The following is a 26,790-nucleotide window of genomic DNA, read 5'->3' on the forward strand; positions in this document are numbered from 1 at the left end:
ATCTTCTTATCCTGATGTTTGTTTTCTGTGCCATGATCGGAACCCAGTGGTTTGTGCCATATCATTAAACTAAGCCCCCGTCCCACTTTTCAGATATTTCCAATTATTTCCCTGTACTACATTGTGGTGATTTTCAAACACCAATCTTCCTGTCTTTCCTCAGATTTGTTTACTTTAATATTGTATTTCCTTAATAGAATTTTAAACTTTAACAATCATTTCTATTTCTGTGATTGGTACAAACTTCTTTCAAATCTGCCCATTCTTTTGCTTTCGATCCCATCTTTATATTTTAACAATTATATTTTGGTCTCTATTAACTTTTTTCTCTTACTGTCTTATTATATAAAGTTCTAGGGTCTCATTATTGCCACATGTTGGTTCTACTGACTAGCTGATAGTAGATTACTTGTTTGTTCATAATATTGAATTTATCTTCAGAGTCACGTTTGTTTTGAAAATCCTAGGTGATATAAGTTGATTGTCTAGTCTTCATCTTAAGAGGTATTACTGAGTAATACTGCTAGGATAAATTTGATTGCTGTTATTAATTTCTTTATTGATTCCAGGCTAAGATAAGAAAATAAATACCACTTGTTGTACTTAAGCTAAGATTTTTCTTAGTTTATGCTTTAACTGTTAAAGAAACCTGTCAAGATTCTTTGAGTAGATGGAAGGTATCTCAGTTCAAACTCCTTCCATCCTCCAGTAGTGTCCTGGCCTCACTCCCATTGCTGCTGGTCTGGGAACCTACTTTAACAACCCTGGTGACTCTTGTTCCTCTAGTGACACTGCCAGCTACACGATCAGCTCTTGTCCTCAGCAAGAGTATATAGCAATGTGATTTTCTAGGGCCGTGCAACTCTTTCTTCACTCACATACTTAATACCAATGAGGTATATGGCCTTAAAGACAGATTTAAAGTTGAGTTAATTTTGGCAAGTTCGTAAATTATTTCTACTAGCAAAAATATAATCTTCAAAGTTAAGGGTTAATTGGCCTGTGGAATGTGCCAGGTTTGGATATAAGATATCTATTTTGTAGAGTACAAGTGAGTCTTTGCAACCTTCTTTTGTATTTCTTCTTGAAGTCTCATAAAATGTTAACATGTGCTCTTCCTACAGTTTTCTAAAGCTATGTTTAGAAAACATTTGGGGGCCAGTGAAATGGATCAGCATGTATGTAAAAGTGCTTGCTGCCATAGCTGAAAACCCAATTTTGATCCCAGGACTCACATAGTAGAAGAAGAGAAGCAACTCTCAAAAGTTATTCTTTGGCCTCTCTATGCATTATGCATGTGCACAACACATGGGCACATGCACAAAAGGTCATAGAAGGTTAAAATAAAGCCATTCAAAAGTTATATTTTATCATCAACCCTACTGTCTTAGGGTTTTACTGCTGTGAACATACACCATGACTAAGACAAGTCTTATAAGGGACATTTAATTGGGTCTGGCTTACAGGTTCAGAGGTTCAATCCATTATCATTAGGTGGGAGCATGGCAGCATCTAAGCAGGCATGGTGCAGTCACAGCTGAGAGTTCTAAGTCTTCATCTGAAGACTGCAAGGAGATTACTGATTTCCAGGCAGCTAGAATTAGGGTATTAAAGCCCACACTCACAATGACACACCTACTCCAACAAGGCCACACCTACTCCAACATGGCCACACATTATAATAGTGCCACTCCCTGGGACGAACATATACAAACCGTCTCACCTACTGTGTGCTTATCAAGCTAAAACCAATGAAGCCTTTTGTTCACTTCTGTGAATGTGATCCAAACCCAGTCCTCATGCCCTCTTCTCTTCAAGTATAGTGGCTCACTGTTGTCTTGCTATCAGGTAGACTGGCTGATTGCAAGGGATTGTTGTTTCTCTTTGTAAATAGAATAATCCAAGAACACAGATTAAAACCATTCTAGCTTTTAAACCTAGGCAACTTACAGACAATTAAACTCCCCTATTTATTATTGGTATGACATGGTTTTAAGCCAAGTTTGAACTCATCAAGAGCAAAATAATGTGGATTGAGGAAGGGTTTCTAAAGCCCCACTCCTAGCTGAGGAGTTATGGAAGGGTGATCTTACTGGGAGTAGCAGGGGAAAGTCACTTTTCTTTAGGAGTGTGGCCCCTGATAGGTTCTCCATGCCCCAGTGGATGACACCCATACCCATGCACTTATGGACACTGTAATTGAATTCAGTTAAATAAAATAAATAAACACAGAAGGCTAGAAGTTGAGAGAGAGATGTAATGGGAGGTGGATCCTGAAGAAGTTGGAGTGGGAAGCAATGGGCATACATGATCAAGATAAATTGTATGTGTGTATGGAATTTTCAAGGAATAAGTAAAATGCTTTTTGTAAAGCAAAATAATTGTAAAATATTAACAGTTCCAAAATTATCTATTGATATGATTAAAATGACAGATTAGAAACTATATGTTTGAAAGCAATGAACATTGGAAAAATATACCAGTTATTCTACCTAATGTAAAGAGAAAACGCATGTCCAGTATAAATTAAAACAAAAAGCAATAAACTTAGTTCTTTTAAAAAGGAGAACTGAATGGAACCCCCAGAATGGCGATTCTAAGCTTTGAACTCCACTTTATTTGGCTTCCCAAGTAGGGCTAGTCTCCAAAGTAAGAGAAAAAATAGGAATCAGAACTGTTTGTTTCATCTTTTGTTTGGGAGACAGGGTCTCATACAGCACAGGTGGTCTTTTTGTAATTGAGGATAACTTTAAATTTCTATTCACCTTCCTCTGCTAACTAAGTACTGAAGTAACAGATTCATAGTGCTACACCTGGCTGAATTATAATTTTTTAAGACTTGGAATTCTACACACAAACAAATTAAAATACATTCTAGTGACCGTTCAATCAAATTAAGTATGTTAAAAAGATTGGAATCACAAATGTTAGTTTTGTTTTTTGTAGATGACATAGGAGGAACTTTCAAGTTAATTCTACTATGATCAAATCTTTCAAATTCTCAGGAAAGGATATAAATATTTCTGCAGAATCAAGTAAACATGTTATAATAGGCCAACAGAGAACTATCCTTTATGAGGTGGCTAGAATGAGCACACTGTGAAGCTATTTCTGGTATCCTCCTTTACTTACTACCTAGGATAGCAGCTCTCAAGGTGCTGGTCCTTCCTCCGTGGATTCCTGGGAGATGAAGAAGACCGTCCGTCCCAGGGGCAACACAAGAAAACAAGAGCTGAAGCTGCTGGTGCCTTGGCATTAACTGAGGTAGTCATGCAATCCTAGCTTTAAAGCTAAAATAAAGACACCTAGCTTGAGAGTCCTTTAATAAACTGGCAAATCACGGAACTTTATTAAGCCTTCATTTCAGCACGCTACTTAGAGTGGCAAGCTAGTGAAAGCTTGTAACTAGTTCAGTCCTAAGATTCCCCACCTCACACTTCCAGACCACGGTTAACTGACCACCAGAAATGGAGGAACGGCCAGTGAGTTTAGTGGCTGCGCTACTATAGACTGAATGGGTTCAAAAACATCATTTATTCAGTGCTCTCCTACTACGTCAGATACTAAAAATTGTTTAACATAAAATAATGTTGATGGATTCATAGCTAAATCTTTAAACATGTGTTCAGCTTTCATTTCTAACCCTGTAAATATTAATAAATGCTATTTAAGTAAAGCAAGGTGTTGATAATCTCAGGTACTGAGATGAAGCTGCTTAGGAATACTGGCTAAGATCACAGTGCCTTAGGCAAGGCTTCCACCGGGAGTGAAGGAAATGGCTTGGAATTAAATAAGAGTGGTTTCTGCAGCACTGTCAACCTGTTAAATGCCACTGGGCTGAATATTACAAAACACGGCTCATTTATCTTATATGGCTTTTTTTCTCAACAAAAAGAATGTTTAGAAAAATAACCTGGTGCCTTGGTATCCTTACATCAAGACTTTGATGACCTGACACAATTCCATCTCCAGAATGAAGGTCAAGAGACATGTACTATCAACCAGAGATAGTGCCTTGTCCACTATTAAGATTGTCCTTATCTCTTTTGTTGTTGTTGCTCATGTGAAATTTAACTATTCCAGAATCCCCTTTCCTTGAAAATGACCACTATGAGCAATTTTTTAAGATTACAATATGGCTCAAATCTTTGGAGTTTTATTTATAACACTTCCTACTATCTCAATCTGTTCTATTAAACCATTCTGTTAATGGCCGATACATGATATCAATTTGCCTGCCCCTAAAACAGAGACAGTTCAATCCTGTGCACTACATTGTCACAGGTCCTGGTAATGAAAAGGGTGAGCCCAAGCTATATATACAAACTTGCAGTGGTTATGACAGCATGCATAAAGACCAAATACCAGCATGGAGAGGAGAGCTGGGCATGAAGATCCACCTTTAGACAAGGAGCAATTGTCAATTTTTAGGTGCTGGGAGGTGGTGGGTCAGTTTTCTCTAAAAGTGGCCTTTGGTAAGTTACCATTGATATGTTGACCGGGCGCTGGTAGAAGGCTACATATCCAAAAATATTTAAGTAGCACAAATTGGCCTTGATAGGAAAAAAAAAAGACAAAACTGGGTGAGAAAGGAAGGGGATGAATATGATCAAGACATATTGTAGGAAAATTTCAAAGAACTATCCAAAATTTCAAAGAACTGTACAAAAATTTTAAAGGGTAAATCCAAACGGTAGGTGGTCCCTATACTTACCCACAGTGTATAAAACATACATCAGAGTGTCAGGAATCCGAGAAGGGTACAGATAAAAGAAAGCATAAAGTTGTGAGAGGCAGGTGACATGAGAAGGAAACTAAACACATGCTGATCTAGGAACTAGCAAGGGGTTCCTCAAGGAACCGTGGCATCAACTTCCACAGAAAGCTTGTTAGGAATACCAGATCTAGTTTCCTTTACAACTCCCTAAAGATTCTGCTGGTTCCTATGTTTCCCAGATGATTAACATGGAAAAAGGCTAAGAGTTCCTTCAGAACCACAAAGGTTTATCACATGGAGGAGGAAGTCATCATCTCTGGCCCAGAGGAGAGATGAAGGCCTTGATGTCACAGAGAGGTGGGTATTGCTGAGGAAGTCACAGAAAGCTAATGTGAATGTAATGGAAAGGCTCTCGAAACACAGTCATAGATGTTAGGCTTTGGGAAATGCTAATCATGAAGAACCGAAAGGTTCATGAAGAAATGAAAAGGTTAGGGAGCCTCATGTTTAAAAACAAAACAAAACAAAACAAATTAAATTCCAAATTTTCCTTTCCCAGCCCCAGCTCCCAGAAGGACGACTCTGAGATAAACTAGTTATTATTAAATGCCTACACCATAAGCTTTGCCTCACTCCCTGACTAGATCTTAACTTATTTAACCATTTAAATGATTCTATGTCTACAACTTGGTTAGTCACCTCTCAGTCCCTGCCCGCTTCTTCCTTTAAGTCTCTCCAGCATCTCAGTGTTTCCCTGCTAGTTTTATCCATCTTCCATCTTGTCTCCCTTGGCTCTCTCCCTGCGTCTCTCTTTCATAGTCTTACTATTTCCCAGAGTTGTCTCTCTTCCTGCCAGTATCTCACTTCCAACTTCACATCTCAAATCATTGGCCATCGCTTTTTTATTTTACATTAGGCTTGTAATTATTCTCCCTATAGCCCACAGTCTCCTGAACTTTGCCAGACCTTAAAGCACATGATACCCAAGATCCTTGATAGCAAACACGGGTCCTGATGCCAATGGACCTTTTGAATACCTTCTTTAGTGCTTGAGAAACTTACTGGAATATGATCCAGCTTGTAAAATTCAGCAGACGGCTCTGAAGCAGCTATACTAAGCAAACAATGTCAATAAATATTGGCGAGAAAGGATGTGGAATCCAAAACTCTAATGTGGCTCCAGGCGTTCACGGTTGTCTGAGCAGAGGAAAAGCCAGCCATCCTGGGTAGCAACCCCTTGCATGCAGACTAAGATGAGCTTTATGGTAATAGGACCCCTCACTGAGAAGAAAGAATCACAATATAAGTTTAGGCTTATAATTTAGGAATTTAAATTTAAAGTACCACAGCAGTAGTGGAAAAATGCTAGAAAGGACAAAACCCATTCAGGGAGACTGGCTCAGCCTCTAGGCAATAGGCCCTAGAATGGTAAACATTCACTCTTGAAATTAATATGAAATCATGAAGAGAATCCAGGATTAGGATTTATGGTACTTTGATTTCTTTCTCATAGCTTCAGGGACCTGCATATGTTAGCTGGTTTTTATATAATGCGGTGAAAATCAAAATGGAGGCCCAAGAGTTTTCTCCCATAGTCAAGATTCTGGTTATATGATCACAGTGGGTTTTTGTCACTTAAGGAAAGCCAGAGGGACTGGTATTTTTCTAGCCCCATGGATGGTTATATTACTCTTTATAATTCCTTTTCCAGATACTCTGGAGAGAGAAAACATTTTTCCACCAAGAACAGTCAACTTCTTGGTCCTTTACAAGTCTCACCCATCACAGAATCTTCTTTCAAGTACCTACAGAGAGCTAGATTGTTGGTGTAGGACACATGAAGTAATAGACCCTGACTTATCATTAAGAAGCCTGTACAGTAACAGAAAGGAAGGAAAACAAATAAACCAGTATCTCCAGGGCCATGGGCACATCACACAGAGTACACAGGGATGGAGCCTTTATGATGGAGACACTGGCATAAGCAAAGTCAGGACACGTCTAGGGGTACTGCATGCAGCTAGTGACTCCCAGAACTGCATGCCCAAGGTGTGGAACAAACAAAATGAGGCTGGAGAGGAAGCAACTTGACTGGTCTTTTATCTTATGCTGTAGAGTGAAGGCAATGCAGAGGGCAAGGCTCCCCTACAATCACGCCTCTCTCCAAATCTGTGGAAACGTACACTGGGAGCCTTGCTCTGCTCTTGCCAACTTTCCTGTAAACACACCACACATTCTGGAAAGAGTAAGCAGCTTTTTCACGCATTCCAAATGCATTTCCACGAGAGCCATCACAAATCAATCAGTATAGGGTGATGAGAACCCAGAGCTCACCACCAGGCAGAGTAGAATCTGGTTCCCTCTCGCTTCCTTTCTCTCTCTCTCCTTTAATGGCATATTAAGAGGAGAAGAAAAAAAAAACTTTTAAAAGTTTTAGAGCTTTAATGATAAAGAATAGTGAATGTGGTTATGGTATGATCTTAAGTCTTCCTGTAAAGTAACCCCTCCCCCACAGCTAGGGCATTAACAGCATTTTGTCTGGCTGTGGAATTCCCACCCAACTAAAGTTTTCATTGTACTCTGAATGTCTCCCAGTGGGCTAGACTGATTGTATCACAGATAGAGACATCAGTGAGACAGGGCACTGGACACTGCATGGACCACAGTTCAGTGAAACAGAGACAGAAAGCACTAACAGGTTTCATTTCATCTTACTATTACTTTCTGTAAAGCCAGGCCTCAGTTTTCCTATATGAAATGACTTAAAACTGGTCCTTTGCATATAAAGTATCACTGGGCCTTCTTATTAGAGAGAGGGGGTGGGGTCCGAAAAATGAAAGACAAGATAAGGTTATGCTACAGTTGACCTAAGAAGAAAGAGAATGTATTTCCCATACCCCATTTATATGGCCAACAGAATTCCTGTGGGAATACACAGAGAAGCAAGATCTAGTCGCCTATGTCAGAATAAAAACAGCGGAGAAGATAAACAGGAAAAAGCAGCAAGAATTTGGCTGGAACAAGATTGATTATAATCCAAGTGTTCACGTATGTTCAGAAATGAGCCCAGGGCTTTAGCACTATTTCTAAATGGAAATGTAGCTTCCAAAGGAAGGGGAATGTTGAACTATGTCTCAGATCACTAATAAACTGACCACATTTAGACAACAATATATCATCGAAGGGGGTAAAGACAATAAAGAAAATGTTAGCTCTTGCTTCCCCAAGAACACCAAGCCTGCTATCAACTATTAAATACAGTCCATTAAGATTCATAGGAACTGCATTTTTTTTTTTTTTTGATTTTTCAAGACAGGGTTTCTCTGTGTAGCCCTGGCTATCCTGGAACTCACTCTGTAGACCAGGCTGGCCTCGAACTCAGAAATCCGCATGCCTCTGCCTCCTAAGTGCTGGGATTAAAGGCGTGTACCACCACTGCCCAGCAGGAACTGCATTTTATTAGTCTGACCAATACAATGTACACTCCACAATGAAGAACTTTTTTTTGAAAAGAATATATGTTTTCATGAATGTGGCATCTCAAAAAGGACTTAAGTCCTATGTGGCATTCTCATCAGAAATACTACTCGAAAAGCTGAATGAAACCCTCATAGAGGCAAAGAGGAAGGAGGAGAGCGTGGGTATGAGATAGGGGGTTTGTAGAGGAGTAACTGGGCATGGGGATATCATTTGCAATGTAAACAAAGGGAATGATTAATAAAAAAGAAAAAAACCAAAGCAAAGAATATGATAACAGTACTTAGTTGTTAATGTCCAAATATGGTAAGTAACCTTTCACCTACATCTTTATGCTTAAAAACTTGTAAAGAATCCTGTATCCTGCCTGAGGAACACCTGTCCTGCACCTGCCTTCCAGCACCCCTAATACGCTTGCCTTCCTCAAGAGACCCAACTTGTACAGATAACTCTCCAACTCATTAAATGCCCTTGCTTCCTAGCCAACCCCCATCAGTAGGCATGAAACATAACTCCTACCACAACTCTGATCAACCTAACTCTCTCTATCTATTCTCACTGTATATGCTTGCTCCCTTCTCTAGCCAGACTCCACCTACCTGCATGACCAAGAACTGCCTCTCTCCAGGAAGGATCACTACACTAACATTAGCAATCACCCCCACATACCTGCCTTAGGACCATATGACCTGGGCCTGCCTTCCACCTTCTGCCCGCATCTTCATGTAGGGTTCCTAGACTCACATCACCTTGACATTCAGCACCTGAAGATCAGTTGTGATAATCTAGAAACTTCCATTAGCTAGAGTCGAGCCGATACTCCATTTGAACATCAACACTAAATTGTCTAGAGACTGAACCCTAAGCTCCATACAGCTGTCAATCACATGATAAATTGGATTAACAGGAAACAGAGCTTCAAACCAGAGCTTCTACATGTTCTTTTCTTCCTCTGTTTTGCTTTGTTTTGTGTTTTACAGATTTGACATTTTCTTTGACTGAGTGATTAAAATTCTCTACCTTGTCTTCAAGACTTGATATTTGTCTCGGTTAGGGTTTTACTGCTGTGAACAGACACTAAGACCAAAGCAACTCTTATAAGGACAACATTTAATAGGGGCTGGCTTACAGGTTCAGAGGTTCAGTCCAGTGTCATCAAAGCAGGAGCATGGCAGCATCCAGGCAAATGTGGGGCTGGAAGAGCTGAGAGTTCCACCTCTTGTTCTGAAGGCAGCTATGACAAGACTGACTTCCAAGTAGCTAGGCTGAGGGTATTAAAGCCCATGCCCACAGTGACACACTACTCCAACAAGGCCACATGCCCTAACACTCCCTGGGCCAAGCTTATACAAACCATCACAATATTCTTTCTACCATTTGATCCAGTATGTTGGTAAAGATTTTCTCTGAATTTATGTTTGAAAGCTTTGTTTCATCTTTGGCTTTTTTTCAGGGAATTCTCTTTATTAAGCTCTATTTTCATTTATTGAAATGTTGCATTATTTAAGTCAGATGCTTGTGTTTTCAATGTCTTCATTCTTTTATTGATTCATATGTTCTTCAAGTTCTTTGATGATTATTATTGCTATTTTTAATTCATTGTCTTTTGGGTGCATTAATACTGAAATATAAATGTTTGGTGGAAATGTATAGTTCTGGTTACTCTTGTTCTATAACTCTCAGCCTCTGCCCACAGTTGGGAGGAGCTTAGACACACTGCTGACATAGAGACTGAGTATGGGAATTTCAAGTCAACCAGGGTTTAGGCTAGGTTGAGGTATAAGACACAGCCACAGTGCAGAATTCAAGGGAATCCTACCTCTTGGGTGTGTCAGGATTGTTTCCTCCTTGAATTCTACACTCTAGCATCTCCTCTGCTTTACCCAAGGTTCATCTCCGGTGTTGAGGTACATTGTGTGAACGTGTGTCTCTGTATATTCAATTGTTAATTTTGTACTAGCAGATACATGCTGGCAGGATCTTGGTACTGTTATTTCTATTGCCTATCACTGATCTCATATTTTGTAAATATTCATCCTTCCTCACTAGCCTAGAGGCAATCTAGAATTGTATCAGATCGGCTGTAATAAAGAGCTGACATCCAACAGCTGGGAAGGAAATGGAGGGTAGAACTTCTAAGAGAGTGGGGAAAGACACTGGGAGAAGAAAGGAGACAAGGGATATTCACCAGCACACACGGAGGTGAACAGATGGACCAGAGCAGAGCAGAGATATAGACCTGGTCATGTGGGAGGGCATAGTGTCAGGATTAGTTGGAGACTGCCAAGCAAAAGGCCTTAGCTTTAAAATATTAATAAGCCTCTGTGTCATTATTTATATTGCTAGTGGCTCCAAGATAGTCCCCCTATTCTCTGGGAACATTCATCTTTGTGTCTAGACTGACTTCACCACAGCTAAATTAACCTCTTTCCCACTGCAGTGATAGGGCTTGAGACCACATTAAGAACACACGATATCACTGAACTGCATTCATTCATAGGCCTAAACATCCTGTTGATTCAGTTACCTTAATATTATAAGCTAGGTAATACATGAACCTGACTATTTCTAAGACTTTCCTTTCTCTCTTCATTAGCTACCTTGTTAGTTTTCTTTCTGACCATTCCCAGTGAGTAGAAAAACACAGTTTCATTGCAGTGGGGGTAAAACAGAAGGCAAGTAAAAGCTAACTGCCTTCAAGGGTAGGTAAGAGAGGGGAGAAGCAATAAGGGCTTAAAGAGCTCAATACAAACAAGTGCTGGATGGGGGAAAGTGTATAGATGACCCAAGAAACAAGAGCCTAAGCAATGAGAGCAGAGGCTTCCCCTTGATTTCAGGCCTGGCTCCAATCTGCTGGCTAGGTGACTAGACAGTTATGTACACCGAGAATCAGGACGAGACTTCTCTATTTTGTTTCCTTGCTTGTTGGTTAGCCTGGTACGTAGGATCCCCTTCTTCTGCCTCTTCAGTGCTGGGTTGAGATTTCTCTTCAACTGTACAGTTCACTTTATGAAATTCCTCATACCACTCAGAAAGATCAGACCTGTCCTCTAAAAAAGATGCTGGCCAGAAATAGTGACACTATAGAGCAGGTGACCTGTGCATCTAGGAGCACTGAGCCCTTTCTAAAGGTTGTGTTTGCTCAACCACAGGGGAGCTAATATCTGTGAGAAAGTCTTCCTAGACGTTTACACTCTGCGATAAAAGGGACCTGCCAGAGCCCTAACTGGAATCATTTAGCAAGGAGCCATGGTGCCTCTGTGTCATCTCTCTCTGGGTGGTTTAACATCAGCCCTATGAAGCCTGTGAAGAGACTTACCCCTTTGATGCCTTGGTTTCTTGGTTCTTCATTTCTGTAGGCTTTAAGCTAGGCTGTTCCAATTCTCATCCTGGAATACATTCTAACAACCTCCACCCCGGCCCCTACGGCCTGGTTAACCATCTTACAGGTTAACTGATAATTAATCCCTCTCTTAAACTTAACACTCTTAAAAAAGACACTAAAGCAAAATAGACCAAAAGATAATTTGAAAGACACACACATTTGCTAAAACTTTTCACATACATATTCATATATAAATGATTTCCTCTGACTTCCAGGAGAAAACATTAACATGAATATTGGTGTAGTACTTTGAATGAGATGTGCCACCACTGCCCCCCACCCCCATAGTTTTGGGTCTTTGAATGCCTGCTCTCCAGTTGGTGGTGCTGTTTGTGGAGCCTTAGAAGGTACGGTTTGATTGGAGAAAGTGTGTGTCACTGCATACAGGCTATGAGGTTCAAGACTTGTGCCATTCCTAGTGAACTCTCTCTGCCTCCTGCTTGTGGTTCAAGATGTGAGCTCAGAATTGTCCCCACCTCCATGCTTGTACCACCTGGCCACAATCCCCTGCCATGATAGGCTCTTACAGCACTCCCTCAGGAACCGAAGACCATTAACCCCTTCCTCTGTAAGTTACCTTGTCCATATGTTTTATCAAGGCAACAGGAAAGGAACTAGTATCATCAGTGTTTATGATTTTGAACTATCTTTTGATAGTTTAAAACTGATTTGTATGTGTCCAAATACAGATGTCTGGTAAGACAGAAACAGAGAGAGGGAAAGAGGCAGAGGGAGAGGGAGGAAAGAGATAAGAGAAGAGAAGCAGTTTCTTAAAATGGTATCAAAGTGTTCTGCCTTTTTAGCCTATGTTTCTCATCGAATTTTATCTTTTAAGATAAGCGCTACTCATTCCTTCGAATGCCTTGTAAGGAGACCAGCATGATTTATCCCTTTCCACATTAATAGGCACTTGGACTTGTTTGCTTCTTGTGTACTGTGTACTCTAAACAGCACTGCAGTGAACAACACTATATACACCCTCTCACACATGTGTGATTTGGTAAGATGCTGAATACCAGAACTGGAAAGGTGTGCAGAACTTACACATTTCTCAATACTGCCAATTTATTCCCCACAATGAATCAGTCATTGATTGGAGTGGATAGCTAGACAGAAGAGGGGGAAAGTTGAGAATCCAGAAGAATTCCTTCCCATTATGTTGAGAAACGTTAGACCCTTCTGAGTATTTCAAGGACACACAGACAATTATAGAAAAGAGAAAACAGTTAAAAAGGTAGATCCAATAACAAGGTTCAAAGTGTGTGTTTGTTCACTATTATCCTTAGCAGAAGCACCCAAACTTCAGTGTAAATGGAATCAAATGAGATGTCCTTAAAATTAGAAAGCTCTGCTTGTCATCGTGTGGCTGAGGATCTTTAATGGGCCTAGGGAGCTCCTTTTTACACACTTACACACACACACACACATACACACACACACAGTAGTATGGTCAATGTTAAATGAACCAAGATATATTTTTAAAGCTCCAGTACATACTATGCTTATTTACATAGTGATGTAAACTGTTGATTCTCTAGCAGAACAGTGGCTGTTATGCACATATGACCTTCTCTAGTGGTATGGCAAGTGTTAAACTAACCAAGATATGTTTTTAAAAGCCATCAAAACAAATTCAAGTGCTTAAATTTCAAGCTAAGAGTCTGTTGTCACATCTCATAAGTAGATAACCAATAAGGACTCTTCAGAAAAAAAAAAACCTTCATATTTTGATGATCATGAATTCTAATCAGTACATACAATGCTTGTTTACATAGCTCTGTAAAATGTTGGCCCTCTTAACAGAACAGTAATTGTTATGCACATTTAAAATGTTAAAGGGATTCTTGCTAACATTATGACAACTCTTGTTCTAGGTAATAATTAGAGCAATTCTAATGTTATAATTAAAAGTAACCAAGAGAAACAATATAGCCTTAGCCACCACCATGTGGATTCTGCTTCTTACCTTCTCAAGTAGAGTTGAGCTCCCTCCTGAGATCTTACACCATATACCTCCCACTTAGGCCCTGCATCCAGCACTGCAGTGCAGTTTATCTGTGGACAGACTCTGGATCTCTGTGCTGAGATCTTGTCTCTGATAGGGAGGTTCCATGCTAATCTTTGGGTACCTGTATAGCATAGCGTGTCTGGAAGCAGTGAGTCAACCGGTCAATCAAAGAGCTGATAAACAAGTTGACCCTTCTGGATGGGTGTTAGCAACAAGGCATCCAATGAAAAATGAACCTACAGCATAGTTTTATTTTTTTTTCTACAGAAGCAGTTGGAAAATATTTTTGTCTTTGCAGGCTATATGTCTTCTACTACAATGTTCTAACCCCTCACTGTAGTTTAAAGAATGCCACAGACAATACGGAAGCCAATGGGTGAGGCTGTGCTCTGGTAAAACCTTATAAACACTAACATTTAAATTTCCTATGATTTTCATGTATCACAAAATGTTGTTCTCCTCTAGTTTTTTAAATTATTATAAAATAAAGAAACCTATTCTTATCTTATGGTTCATACCAACACAAGCATCAGGGGGTTCCAACCCCTACTCTAGCAGACCTGACAGAGAAGTAGATAGGAAGAAGGGCAGTGGACTCATTAGCCAGGACAGACCAGGAGAAGTCTAGGATGGAGCAAAAGCAAGTAGACCTGGTAGTACTTATCATCAGGACCAAAGGAATGGAAATACGGAGTACAGTTTCATTGTTATTCTACTTTAATTTGGAACCAGTTATTCAAAACTCATATTAACTAATGGCTAAAGAAGTCAGAAAAATAAGCTGGCATCATTAATAGTCGTGGTAACACTAACTGAGAAAAGTCAGGCAGGCAAACAGAGCAAATCTTCCTAAGTTACAAGGTTTACCCATTTCTAGCACTGCTTAGCTCTCGGCGCAATCCCTGGCCGAGGTACAGACAAAGGACAGGGGTCAGGCAGACAAAGGGATTCTGTCTGAGAACAGACAGAGATTGACTGTCCTGTCCCTGTCTCACCCAGTCCCACTACATGAAGCTATAGATATCTCCCAAGTTAAAAGGGGCCAGAGTCAGAGTCTGCTCCTCTCATTAAAAATAATTACAACTGTTTAAATAGCACACATGGTTATTATATAAAAAATTCCAAAATAAAGAAGCCAAGAAGAAAACCCAAGTTAGAATATCATGGCTACTTTGAGTGCAGTGTGTGTGTGTGTGTGTGTGTGAGAGAGAGAGATGAGAGAGAGAGAGAGAGAGAGAGAGAGAGAGAGAGGGAGAGAGGGAGAGAGGGAAAGAGAGAGACAGAGAGAGGGAGAGAGAGAGAGAGGGAGGGAGGGAGAGAGAAGAGTACATTTTTTAAAGTTAAAAAACAACTTTCTAATTTTCTTGTTGAAGAAACTGAAGGACTGGTAAACTATCTCAGAACTGTGCATAAAATGAGTTTGAAGAGAAACAGGAGAGAAAGCCGTCAGGATAAGCCTTCCTCTATTACCACCAAATAGAAATAAATACTTAGCAACTTGCCTTAGCCTCAGCAAATGCTACAATAGACTAATACAAGTGAAGCAGAAGGCCAAATCTTCCTCTCCATTTAACTCCGTCCGTGCCTCCTTCATCAGAGATTATCTTAGTTATCAGCCGCCCTAGACAACACAGTTGCCAGTGGGTTGGCAAATCCCAGAGAATACAGAGAAGAAAGGTAGTTGGAGAGGAGACATTGCAAAGTCAGCTCTCCAACAGGAGACCCCTGGTACTTCCCCTGGATACTTTTTACTCTTTCTTTCATTATTTATTCAACAAATGATCACCAAGTACCTAATTTTATGGGCAAAGCATTGTCTAGATGCCAAGGATATAAAGCAGACAGACACTGTCAACTCATGAAACTCAAAGTTCAGGAGAAGATGGCAATAATAAATAACCAAGTAAGTCACATACAGGGGATATTTGATGGTGACACATGCTGTGGGAAAAAAATTAAGTAAAGTAGGTAGGTGGGTAGGTGGGGGGTGCTGGGACAGAACGATGCAATTCTCTGACCAACTGAGGAAGTCATTTAGAGATGAGGACAGAAGCAAGGCAAGGGGGAGCTGAAGGGCTATGTCTGGAACACCAGAACCAAGACTGAGAAACAGTGGCTGAGAAAAGCATGAGACGTATGTTCTTGAAGCTTCCTGGGGGAAAAAAGCCTTTCAGGGCAGAAAGAGTAAGAGAGGATTAAGTCTAAAGCTGATTCAGCTACACAAAGTCATGGCAACACTTTACACAGGGCCTCCCTGGAGTTCAAGAAGAATGAAGAGCAAGCTGGGATTGGAGAGCATCGAGCACAGACAACTGCTCGAGAAGCTCTAGGAGCATGGAGAAGTGGGACACTGTCTACAGAGGGCCTGGGGCTGGGGAGGCAATTTTAAGTTCTTGTGTTCTTAGTTTTTAAAGAACTGAGGAAATCACATGCATATGCGCCGATCTGAAAGCCTCGAGGACAGGAGGAACAGAATGGTAGAGCTGAGTCTGAAAGAACACAGTCCCAGGTGGCTGCTCCACAGCCACAGGGTGTGCAGGACAGACAGCCTTCAGGTGGGAACGCAGGGTGGCTGGCACAAACGAGGGCAGAGGTGCTAATCTGGTGGTAGACACCTGGGGAAGTTCTGAGTGAATCTACTTGTTCTGTCAAGTGAGAAGTAAAATCTGAGATAATCCTCTGGAAGAGAAGGGGCAGTGGCCGAGGAAAACGCAGAGTGATGCCAGCTAGCACGAGGAACCTCGAGAGTGTGTTGCAAGACCTGATGGTTCAGCTCTGCTTCAATTCTGGTGCTGCCCGAGACCTCCCGACAGCCTTCCTTCTTTCACACAGTTTACATTACTCAAAGCTAATTGCTTACCACCAAAAAAACCAAAACCAGAAACTAACATGCCACCTCTATGTTGAGGCCTACAATGTTCTAGTTTCTCACTGAGATCCTGACTTTAACAAAGCTGGACCCAATTGTGTGTGCCTTCAAGGATACAGGAAGACCTTGCAGTATACTGGCAAGACCAGTTATTTTGGGTTCCTTTCCCACACATTGAGTAGGATGAGGAAAACAAGTTTATATTTATATTCCAGGATTGGATACACAAGATCAGGATGCTGCGCTGCTCAAGAAAAACGTCCTGTGCAGAGAAGGCTCACGGGGCAGCTGATAATATCTTCGCCTTTCTTCTCACCTTTTATGAGTTAAACTGGGAAAAGGACAAAGTATCTACTAAGGAAGAGTGAAGCTTCATGCATGTATGCACGGTCTTCCTTGCAAATACATGGAAATTTAAGTGACTTAAAAAGATTATGCTTGGTGGTAGGTTGGGCAGCAGAGAGGACGCACTGTACACCCAACAGCAATGTTTAATACGGGATTATATTAAACATTGACAGGGCAGTGACAGTGAATCACGCAGAAAGAAAATCAGTCCTCCACAAACAGGGACATTTCAAAGACTACAGAGAAGGGTAGAAATTTCCAGATCATGCCCAATAAGATGAGTCTTCGTGATATAATGTGTCCCCCTTCAGGAAATTAAGAACTATTAAACTGCAGTAAACACAGCTGCTACTGAGATGCAATCAGCCTTGTGACACCAAGAAGCATGAGTTGGGAGGGGCTGAGTGAGCAAGGCCACCATGGAAATCAGCTCTGCCCGGTGAACTCTAATGAACAGGTGCTTGGCTCCCTGGCAACTGAATCCTGGAGACCCGGAATCTTCACAGAGAAGTGTGAGGTCTGGTACAAGGTGGGACCTGAAACCAGATATAACAGCTCTCTCTCCCAGCTGGCACTGGGCTAGCTCATCTCTCGCTAGAAGAGTGAGATGCTCAGCCCTCTGGCCCAAACATGTAGCAGGACCCAAGAAAAAAGAAGCAGAGCAGAGCATACACACACAGAAGTACACACACGTACACACACACACACACACACACACACACACAGAGAGAGAGAGAAAGAGAGAGAGAGAAAGAGAAGAGAAGAGAGAGAAGTCTCTAGGGCAGAAGGAGCCATGTGCACTGTTTTCGGCATTGAGCCCCAAAGTCTTCCCTTACAACAGAACTGTGAAGAAAGCTCTGTCCAGTCGGAACAGGAACCCAACTGGCTTGGGCTTAAGAGCTTCAGAAATGGTCCCATCTTCTTGCCATCTCCCCACTGCTCAGACCACAGGGGCTGACATCTGCAGCAGGTGCTCCATATGCTCGACACAGCTTTATGGACATTTAATTTAACTCTCACAACTCCAGGACAGCAGGTACTATTATCATCTTAATTTGGTTTTCCCATTAATAAAAAACTAATTTACTAGAAGGTTCTCAGGCAGAATAACGTAGAGACAGTAGGAGTTAAGCATACAGGTTCTACAGGCAACGTCTGTCCAGGCTTTTGGACATTTTAAAATGAAACAGCATAGTGACTGCCCCTTGGGCTCAGTCCCCTGACCCGTGTACCACTTCCCATTGCCTGCAGGCTTTCCCACTGATGTACTTGAGCCTGGGTTCATGCTGTGTATATGTTGACAACATTTGAGCTTGTGCTTCTCTGTGTTGGCTGTTAGAGTTTATGAAGGTCTGGGACTACAACCAGGAAGTTATAGGTTCTCAGGCTACGACTGCACAGCATGAGTTAGAAGATGTTATAGCTTAAATGTTTATAATAAAATGAAAGGCCATGGGGAGCTCTGGATATAGCTTAGGGGTTAAACACTTGCCTAGCATATATGAAGCCCTAGGTTCCATCCCTAGCACCACCATATATTAATTCATACACAGAGAGGTTAGGGTAGCAATTGATTCCTGCAAGGTTATAGGAGAGAACAGATGTGAATCAGGCAGTCTGGCTCCAGTATGTTCTCTCAGTCACTGTGCTCTCCATGCCCACGGATGAACTCCAAATCCCTACGAGCCTGCCTTACCACATATGAACCACAACTACTTGAAGAATTGGTGAGAAACCACTCAATTAAAAAGAAAAAAAAGTATTTTATGTGTTAGGGATGTAGCCCAGTTGATAGCATGCTTACTTACCACTCATGAAGCCCTGGTTTTGATCACCAGTAAACCCAATATAATGATTGATACACACCAATAATCAAAGCACCCAGGAGGTGGAAACAGTAGGACTGGGGAGTTCAAGGTCATCTTTGGCTGCATAGAAAGTTTGAGGCTAGCCTGGGTTCCATAAGACACTGTCTCAATGTGCCTGAACTGCTCCCCCCAAAAGGTTCAAGGTTACTCTTAGGTACAAGTTACTCTCAGGGAACTTGAGAAAAGGCTGGATAGACAAACCTAGCTAAGCAAACAAGCAAACAAAGTTCAGAAAGACTCGGCATGCAATGCAGAACGTGCTGGTACTCAGGAAGAGAGGCCCTCAGTTCCCCCAAGGACATTTCATCACTGCCTCCAGGATCAGTGCAGAACTCCAGGCTCTGCTAGACCTGGCAAACAAGGAACAAAGGCGGCAGCTTGTTGCTCTTCTTGCTTTTACAAGACCACCAGCAGAAAACAGTGGCATTAACTAAGAAGGAAAGAGAAAGGGGCCCCTTTCCAAAATGTGAGAGGGAACTCCAAGGCTGACTCCTTGAATTAAGAAAAGATAAATTATAAAACAATAAGTCACTGAAAAATCAATCCAAGTGTGAACGGAAGACTAATGAGGAAGGTGAATTCAGAAAAGCTTGTTGATTTTTCTTTTTCAGACTAGAGAGAGAGAGAGAGAGATATCTATATCTTTATATATTTATCTACCTACATATATATATACATACACATATATACATAGAGAAAGAAGAGAGAGAGAGAGAGAGAGAGAGAGAGAGAGAGAGACTTAACTTGTATCTTTCTTTTACCCTAATCCTGAAGGCCACAGACCATGAAACTCTTAGGCTGACAGTTTGGCAGGTAGGCTAAATAAGGATTGGCCTATGATTACTCCTGCATTTCCATTGATTTAAAGTGATAGCCCTCTGTTTGCTTTAAAATATGTGGCTATCCTCTCTGCTGTGTCCCTTTAAACAGGTTTTACCTTTGGTTCTACCAAAAATAGCTGAGAGGGTCTTTTAAGAATCATTAATTTTAAAACAAACAAAACAGAATAGTACAATGTCTCCCTGCCATGTAAACACAAAACCCAGAACCTACTGGAAACAGTATCACTTGGATCTTGCAGGGACCTCTAACTTATCATAAATAGCAAGTCATTCATGAGAAAAAAAAATAAAAGAGGCAGTCAGGACAGCAATTCTCCTAGGCCATCCCCAATCTCTATCTTTGGAGATAAGCAGGCTGGTAGAAAACCCTAACACCTGCATTATGACCAGGCAGTGATAGGCATAAGAACTGGGCCAGGCACAAGAGACAACAGGGCTGTGAAGAACCATGGGAAACGAGATGAACACCCTGGTGATTACTGTGGCTTCTCAGCTCTAGCCAACTGCTAACAGAGATGTTGGAATTTTTCAAGTAAAATTACCTCTTTTAAAAGTGTCTAAAACCTGTTCAAACTTTTAAACCAGCAATGTACCACAGGACAGAACACACGTGGGCTGCTTCAGCTAGAGGCTGGTTTGCAACTTATGGGCAAAAAAAGAATGACAATGGAGTTGGGTTGCACATCCCCAGGAAGCTTCTGATCTAATAGTAATGAGAGAGACGTTCAGCAAACTGTGCCATGGGCAGAAAGTGATACACATAAAAGGGAAACAGAGAAGATAACAGGAGCTCAGGAAAGTGAGAGGTGCTTGAGGCAGGAAGGATCCTGTAGAGTGGAGCATGTGATCTATGCTGAAGCTGAATGAGGTAGCTTCCAGCAGGCAGAGGATATGGAGCGGCCATTCTAGAAGACAGAAATGACTGTCAAAGGGAAAAGATGGAGCAGGGAAGATGTTTGAGAAGTGACCAAGAGACTACTCAGGCTTCAGCGCAAACAATAAACCGTAGTGCTGTCTGCAATGCAGCCCATAATACAATGCAGCCCATAACAGAGAGGCAAGGGTGATTAGAAGAGACACAGACAGGGTGGCAAAGACCAACAGGGCTGAAGACTGTATAGAGGGTTTTATTATAATGGCAATGGAGAAACTGCTTCTGGAGTTTTTATCATTGTATCTTTTATGCAGATGAATCATATGTTGGTACATGATGTGTTTCGAACTCTCTACCTGCAGGGCCTTTACTCTGTGGACTAGAGGGGAGCCAGCCAGTATAACCAAGAAAGGGGCTTTGCATGAAGCCTGGGAAAGACAGGCAGTTTGGGGAGTAGGTGATGAAAATAGAAAGAATTATGTGGAATTAAAAAAAAAAAAAAAGAGTGGTTCAATAAGAACTAGCTAGGCTGGGTGATACATGCTTGTAATGCTGGCACTTTTGAGGCTGAGGCAGGAGGACTGCATGTGTGAGGCCAGCTTGGGACTAGTAGCCTTAATACGGCTCCATGGGATATCACGACACAACCACCAGTGGCCCAGCAGCCATGCAATCCCATAATGGCGGCAGTACAGTGTTTAAAGACTACTAGAGAACACAGGTTTGGGAGATGAGGTACAGGACTGATGGACAGCAGCCTGAGAAACCACAGACGCATCCATCTCTAACAGCAATTGTATCAGAAGCATTAATTGCAGTGAATGTGACTGTAAGTTCTCACAGCTGTCTTGAAGCACCATTGGTGGCAAAGAAAACACTAGCATTTCTCATGTAGTTAACAGCTCATTCTGAATTTTATCTTTGAAGCCTAGGATGGACAGAGCACAGCAGAGTTATATGGGAGATATGTGCCGGTGTGTATAATAATACCCACCTCCTTTTATTCTGATCCGTTAAGAATCTTACGGAACACAATTTAACCATTAGGTGCTACCCTTTTTGGAGCCAACGCCTACCTTGGCTTATAACAACAACATTTCTACATGAACTCAACCCCACTGCTTCTAGATCCTAAAAGAAACTTGGATGTTTCCTTCTTGATTTGAAGGATGCATGTACTCTGACTTCAGTAATAGGATTGAGAAAAAAAAAAAAATCAAACCCACCAGATCCTTAGAAATGTCTGCCAAAAAAGAAAGTCTATCTTACTTCCATGCCAAGCATTTGCCCCATATTTTTCTTTCATGATCCCTATAATTGTTAGACTGTTGTCCTTTTAGAAAGTTACAACATGTCAGATGATCAAAAATAAACATCAGATAGTAGAGAGACGAACATACCCAGGGGTTGGGGGAGGGGCATATGTACAGAGTTGGATTTGCCTTCCTTACTAGTCTTTTACCCCTAAATGTCATAATTTGGTATTCACGAGACAAAACCACAAAAACTGGCCATTTGGTCCCACGTGTCCCGATGAGTCAGCATTTCTTCGGAAGATCTCTAGTGAACCTAACGTCCGCTCACTGTTACTTCACTAAGGCTCCTTGGAGCAGACAGAATGAGCTGCCTACATGAGGCTGCCTACAGAAAGCTCCCATTCTGTTTTCATTCTAGTGTCTGTGCTTCCCTCGGCAGCCCAGGTAAATTGTAACCTACTCGTGATGATTCCTCTCTTGCTCAAAACTGCTTTAGACCGAGGGGGCCGGAAATGTGTTCTCAAGTCTGCGGAGAACATCTTGGGGAGTATCAATATAATTGAGCCTAAAGAGGCTCAAGAAGAAACAGTTTCTTCTGCCTCTGCCAAGCACTGATGTGCAGGGGCACAATATAACATCCTATGACCTCCAGAGGGGCTGGCTGAGCCGGAAATAACCTGGACCCTTCAGAAGCCAGATCTCAGGATTGAGCCCTTGTAAGGACATAATAGATCCCTTTATTGAGCCATTTTGAGTTAGGTGTTCTCTTAATTGAAGCTCAAAACATCCAAAACAACACACGATCTTCTTGTGACAAGATCTGTGGGCCTAGCCACACTGGGGAAACTATCAAAAATGAAAAAAGTAAGATTTATTTCTTAGGAAGTATTTTGGGAAAACCAGCTCTGAAAGGGTATTTTTTAGTAGTGACCCCTGATATATAGAGAATGCTTTGAAATCCTCCTACAGAGCACAGACACTGTAATAAAGTTAAGGCTGAGCCACTGTGAATGACATGTGTGGGGACAGCCAACATAGGTGGAGCCATCAAATATGTAAACATTAGGAAACTACCATGAAGTCTGTCTACTACTCATCCACTGTGGTTTTATTCCACAATTATAACATTATAAGATCAGGACTTTTCTTTCTTGTTTCCGTTTAGAGCCATACCTGCCCCCATGCCTACCTGGTAAAGACACAGAAAATCCCCCCCCACACACGAATACACACATAAATCAGAATACTGTGACACTTAAGGAAGCAGAACTGATCAAAGCTAGCTGGACATGACTTCCTTCATAACAAAAATATCCTGTATGCTATTTTAAAATAAATTCATGTGCTTAGAGATCAATTTATTACCAAATCTGGAGAAAACAAGACAAGATTTTTTAAAAGACCAATTTAATGATAACAATGGTATCTTTTGTATGTGAAGAGTCAGTTTGCTTCTTCCATCGTTAATAACTCCAAAATTCCAACTCATATTCCTTCCTAATACCATCTCCCTTTCCTCAGAACTCTTTCTGTACGGCCTCCTGCATGCCAGTGGGTCTCAAAGGTCTGTTTGTGTCTTATCTATCTGGAAAACAACCCGGAAATGTAGCAGCTGTTAAAGGGTCTCCTCAGCATGGCTCAGAAGTGCCAGCATGAACAAGCATCTGCTGATTCCAAGCACACATGCAGGCAAGTGACTCCAGATTGCACACTGGATCCCAAGGCACAGATAGAAAACATCTAATTATCAGAATAGATTTAAGCTGGATCAACACAAACATGCGCATGGTTGCCTGTAATTTTGATGTTCCCCCTGAGGTCTGGAACACACCCAACCTCTCCCTGACTTGGATACGTCTTAGTAATCATTTGACTTCAGAGGTCAGGAGTTTTAACTTTTCCTTAAAAGCCTCTGCCAATCCTCCAAATGTATTTTTTCTTGAGATTTAATATAAAATTCCTAGAAATTTTATATAAATATAAAACTTAATAAAATGTTAAGCAAACAGTGACAATACATATTGTCTGACTTTGAACCAGAGGCTGAGCTCTACAGGCAGGGAGTAGGTAAGAAGAGAAGTAAACACTGGGTTTTCCAGCAGTCAGCTCTGAAACCAAAACTTCGGAAGGAAACTGACCATTAAGCAAGTGGCCAGGGAACAATAGCCTAGGCCAGTCCTAGGCTAAGCCTGAACCTGAGAACCCTGGAATTAAACAAAGCTCCTGCTTGCCCCAAGCTCAGCTTCCCTTACAGCTGGGCTCTAAAATAAGGGCAGCGGTATAAGCAGAGCACAGTTCAAGTGTGGTCTGAGAACTCCCCTGAGTGCTAACGAAAACTCAGGGGCAGTTTACATGGGGAAGCAAGCTCTGTGGACCAAGGGTGCTGCTTTACCTCAGCAACTTCAACCCACGGTAAGGTACAGGAGCCAGGTGACTGGTAGACATCTTGATGCTTATGAACAAGCAAATGACAGAAAGCTAAGGCCACCAACACCACATAACATAAAGGACTTCAGATATGGAACAAATAACCCCCAAACAGGGGTGGGGGTGGGGGGACAATGCAAGAAGTCAACATCACAGGCACAGCTAGCATATTCTCTAGTTGTACTAAGAATACAGACTGGTTTGTTTTATTACTTTAATTGTCTTCTTCTTTAAAGAGTCTTAATCCTCGGGGCAATTTATAAATGGGAACATTTCAATTTGGGTTCTGGTGGATCACCGTTAACCTGTGATCCAACTAAGCTCATTCCAATCTCATTGCATGAAAAGAACCAGCTTTCAGCTCGTGTCCAGCCTTTCTCTCTCCCACCTGCTCCCAGCAAGCTTCACGGCCACTTGAAGTTTCAGAGGCCACTGCCAGTCACAAGCACCCCTCATATACTTAGCAGAGAGCACACCTGGAACCTTGTTATTTCAATGTCTGCCCGAAGTATGCAAAGTTCTGTTTGTAACAACAGAAACCAGCTTTCTGGGATGGTAAATGCTCAACTCTGGGTTATATGGAGCAAGCACCAAGTTCATCTGAGAGCATCAGGAGCTGCTTCCTGAAGCCGTGCTCCCACTACTTTAAGCAAACGTCATGGTGTTCTTTTGACATTCTGGAGGCATTCGCCCTGCAAACTCACATGTCCTGGGCCATGCTTCCTAATTATTTCAGAATGCACAGTCCAGATATGGCATCGCAAAAAAATGTGATTAATAATGGAAAATTTCTTGACTCTGCCCACTTGTTTCTCAACAAGGTGCAATACACCCTTGGTTCCTTATAACAGCCTTGTAAATCTTTATCGTATATGTATATGTATATGTGCCCTACAATGGAAGGTAACATTAAATGCTTAACAGATAAAGGAAAACTAACCATAACAATCTCCTATAGTTGAGCATCAGCTGACCCCAAAGGTTTGGTTTAAGGGCGAGCAAAGCACTGGTTCAGGGCAGATTTGTAGCACATCAGTTCAGTGAGTATGGGACTTAATGAATTGAGTGAATTCTATATATTGACACCCACCACTATCTTTCTATAATGAAGAATACTCTATTTAAGAAAGGTCAGAGCATAGCATACATGTAATGACTAACACAAACCAATTCATCAAGGCTATTCAGAAATGGGTGAGGCAAAAGTAAACTCTAAAATTCAGAAGCATCAGAACACTGTTAAAACTAGGCCCTTACTGAACACTTTGGTTATGTTACAGGACAAGAGGACATTTGTCAAAAATAAGTCCTTTGTTCTGTAGGCTTCTTCAGAGGCTTTAATAAGGTAAGTTTAAAAATCAATGGCCTTATAGATGAAGACTATCTATTATCCACACTTGATGAATGAGGAACCGAAGCAGTGGGTAAACCTGTGGTTTGTCTGTGGTTTGCGAACAGACACCTCTAGAATTAGGGCACTCTTGCTCCACATCCAAGTTCTGTAACCACACAACATATTGTTTTTCCTCAGACATCAAAAGAACGTCTAAACCCTGAAAACTTCACGGTGACCAGGAATATTGGCTGACATACACTCTGGTTTGGAGAGCCCCCCTGTAAACTGTGGTGATCTGCCCTCTGCGGGTTCCTTGGCAAAGGCCTCCTGGCACTAAATGTGTTCTCTACAGTCACCACTGTACATACTTCTCTCCTGAGGCTCCAGCCTACCTGATGTAACAGTGGGAGAGACACACACTGACTTCCTGTGGAGGTCAGAACTCTCTGGGGTGGGGAGGAGCAGTAGTGGGGGAGGAACCTACTTGGCCAGGTGGTTCATGAGCAACTGCAACATCTGACGATTCTTCTCTGGAAGCCGATGGACAAGGCTATGGATCTCAGAGACACGAGTCTCTTGGTTTTCCAGCTCTGTGAAGAGAAGGGGTAAAGTAGTGGAGTCACAGCTAAGTTACTGGACAAAACCACGGGGGACTAAAGCCTCAGCACTAACATGGGAAAGACGGTCTTGAGAATTTACCACCCTGTCTTGCGTGTGTGCTTCAAACCAGCGTGGCAGGCTAGAAGGCCTTTCAGTGTGCTTTCTGTATCAGAGTTCATCCAACTAATGACTGTGATGAAATGAAGCCGGTCAACCCGGGGAAGGAACAAACCCGGGAGCAGCTGGCTCCCTAGAGGGCCAACTTCATTTCAAGGAAAGAAGGAACTTTATGCACTTGTGAAGTGGTAAACAGATCTTATGTGAACATCACCAAGGTCTCAAATTTCAAAATGATGTATTCAGATGCACAAAAAAACCCCACCACTATGCTTAAGTTACATGTAACACACCAGCCGAGCATGAAGAATGCAGTGGCAGATAGAACATTTAAATCTTTCTGAAAAAAAAAAAATCTTTCTGACACTCTATAGTCTGCTACCATTTGATTCAACTTGGGGAAGTGGCTTTGTTTCTCTGGGAAATAAATTGCTAATACTCACCATACCTATTTATAGAACTGATGTGAAGTTTAATTAGAGAATGGTTGCTATGGGTTTGGAATTTCTCATGAGAAAGAATTCACATAAACACCATCTTCATTCCTAGCTCTCTCTCTCTCTCATGCCTTTCTGTTCCTTGTTGGAGAGGACAAGCTCAGGTATATAAGGCTAGCAGAACATTAGGTACTATAAAGTTAGGCCAGTAGTAGCTACCAGGGTAAAC

General features: G+C 41.6%; 1 protein-coding gene across 4 annotated transcripts in view; it reads right to left on the minus strand.

The window, feature by feature from the left end:
* Positions 1–26,790, minus strand: part of Arhgap26 (Rho GTPase activating protein 26) — a 387,815-nt gene that overhangs the window by 109,689 nt on the left and 251,336 nt on the right. For all 4 annotated transcript variants that reach the window (XM_034518108.2, XM_076912737.1, XM_076912736.1 and 1 more), the window contains exon 17: positions 25,892–25,997. In XM_034518108.2, coding sequence (XP_034373999.1) covers positions 25,892–25,997 — 106 coding nt within the window. The remainder of the gene's footprint in view (positions 1–25,891; positions 25,998–26,790) is intronic.

The sequence above is a fragment of the Arvicanthis niloticus genome, chromosome 14, assembly GCF_011762505.2.
Source record: "Arvicanthis niloticus isolate mArvNil1 chromosome 14, mArvNil1.pat.X, whole genome shotgun sequence".
Lineage (NCBI taxonomy): Eukaryota > Metazoa > Chordata > Mammalia > Rodentia > Muridae > Arvicanthis > Arvicanthis niloticus.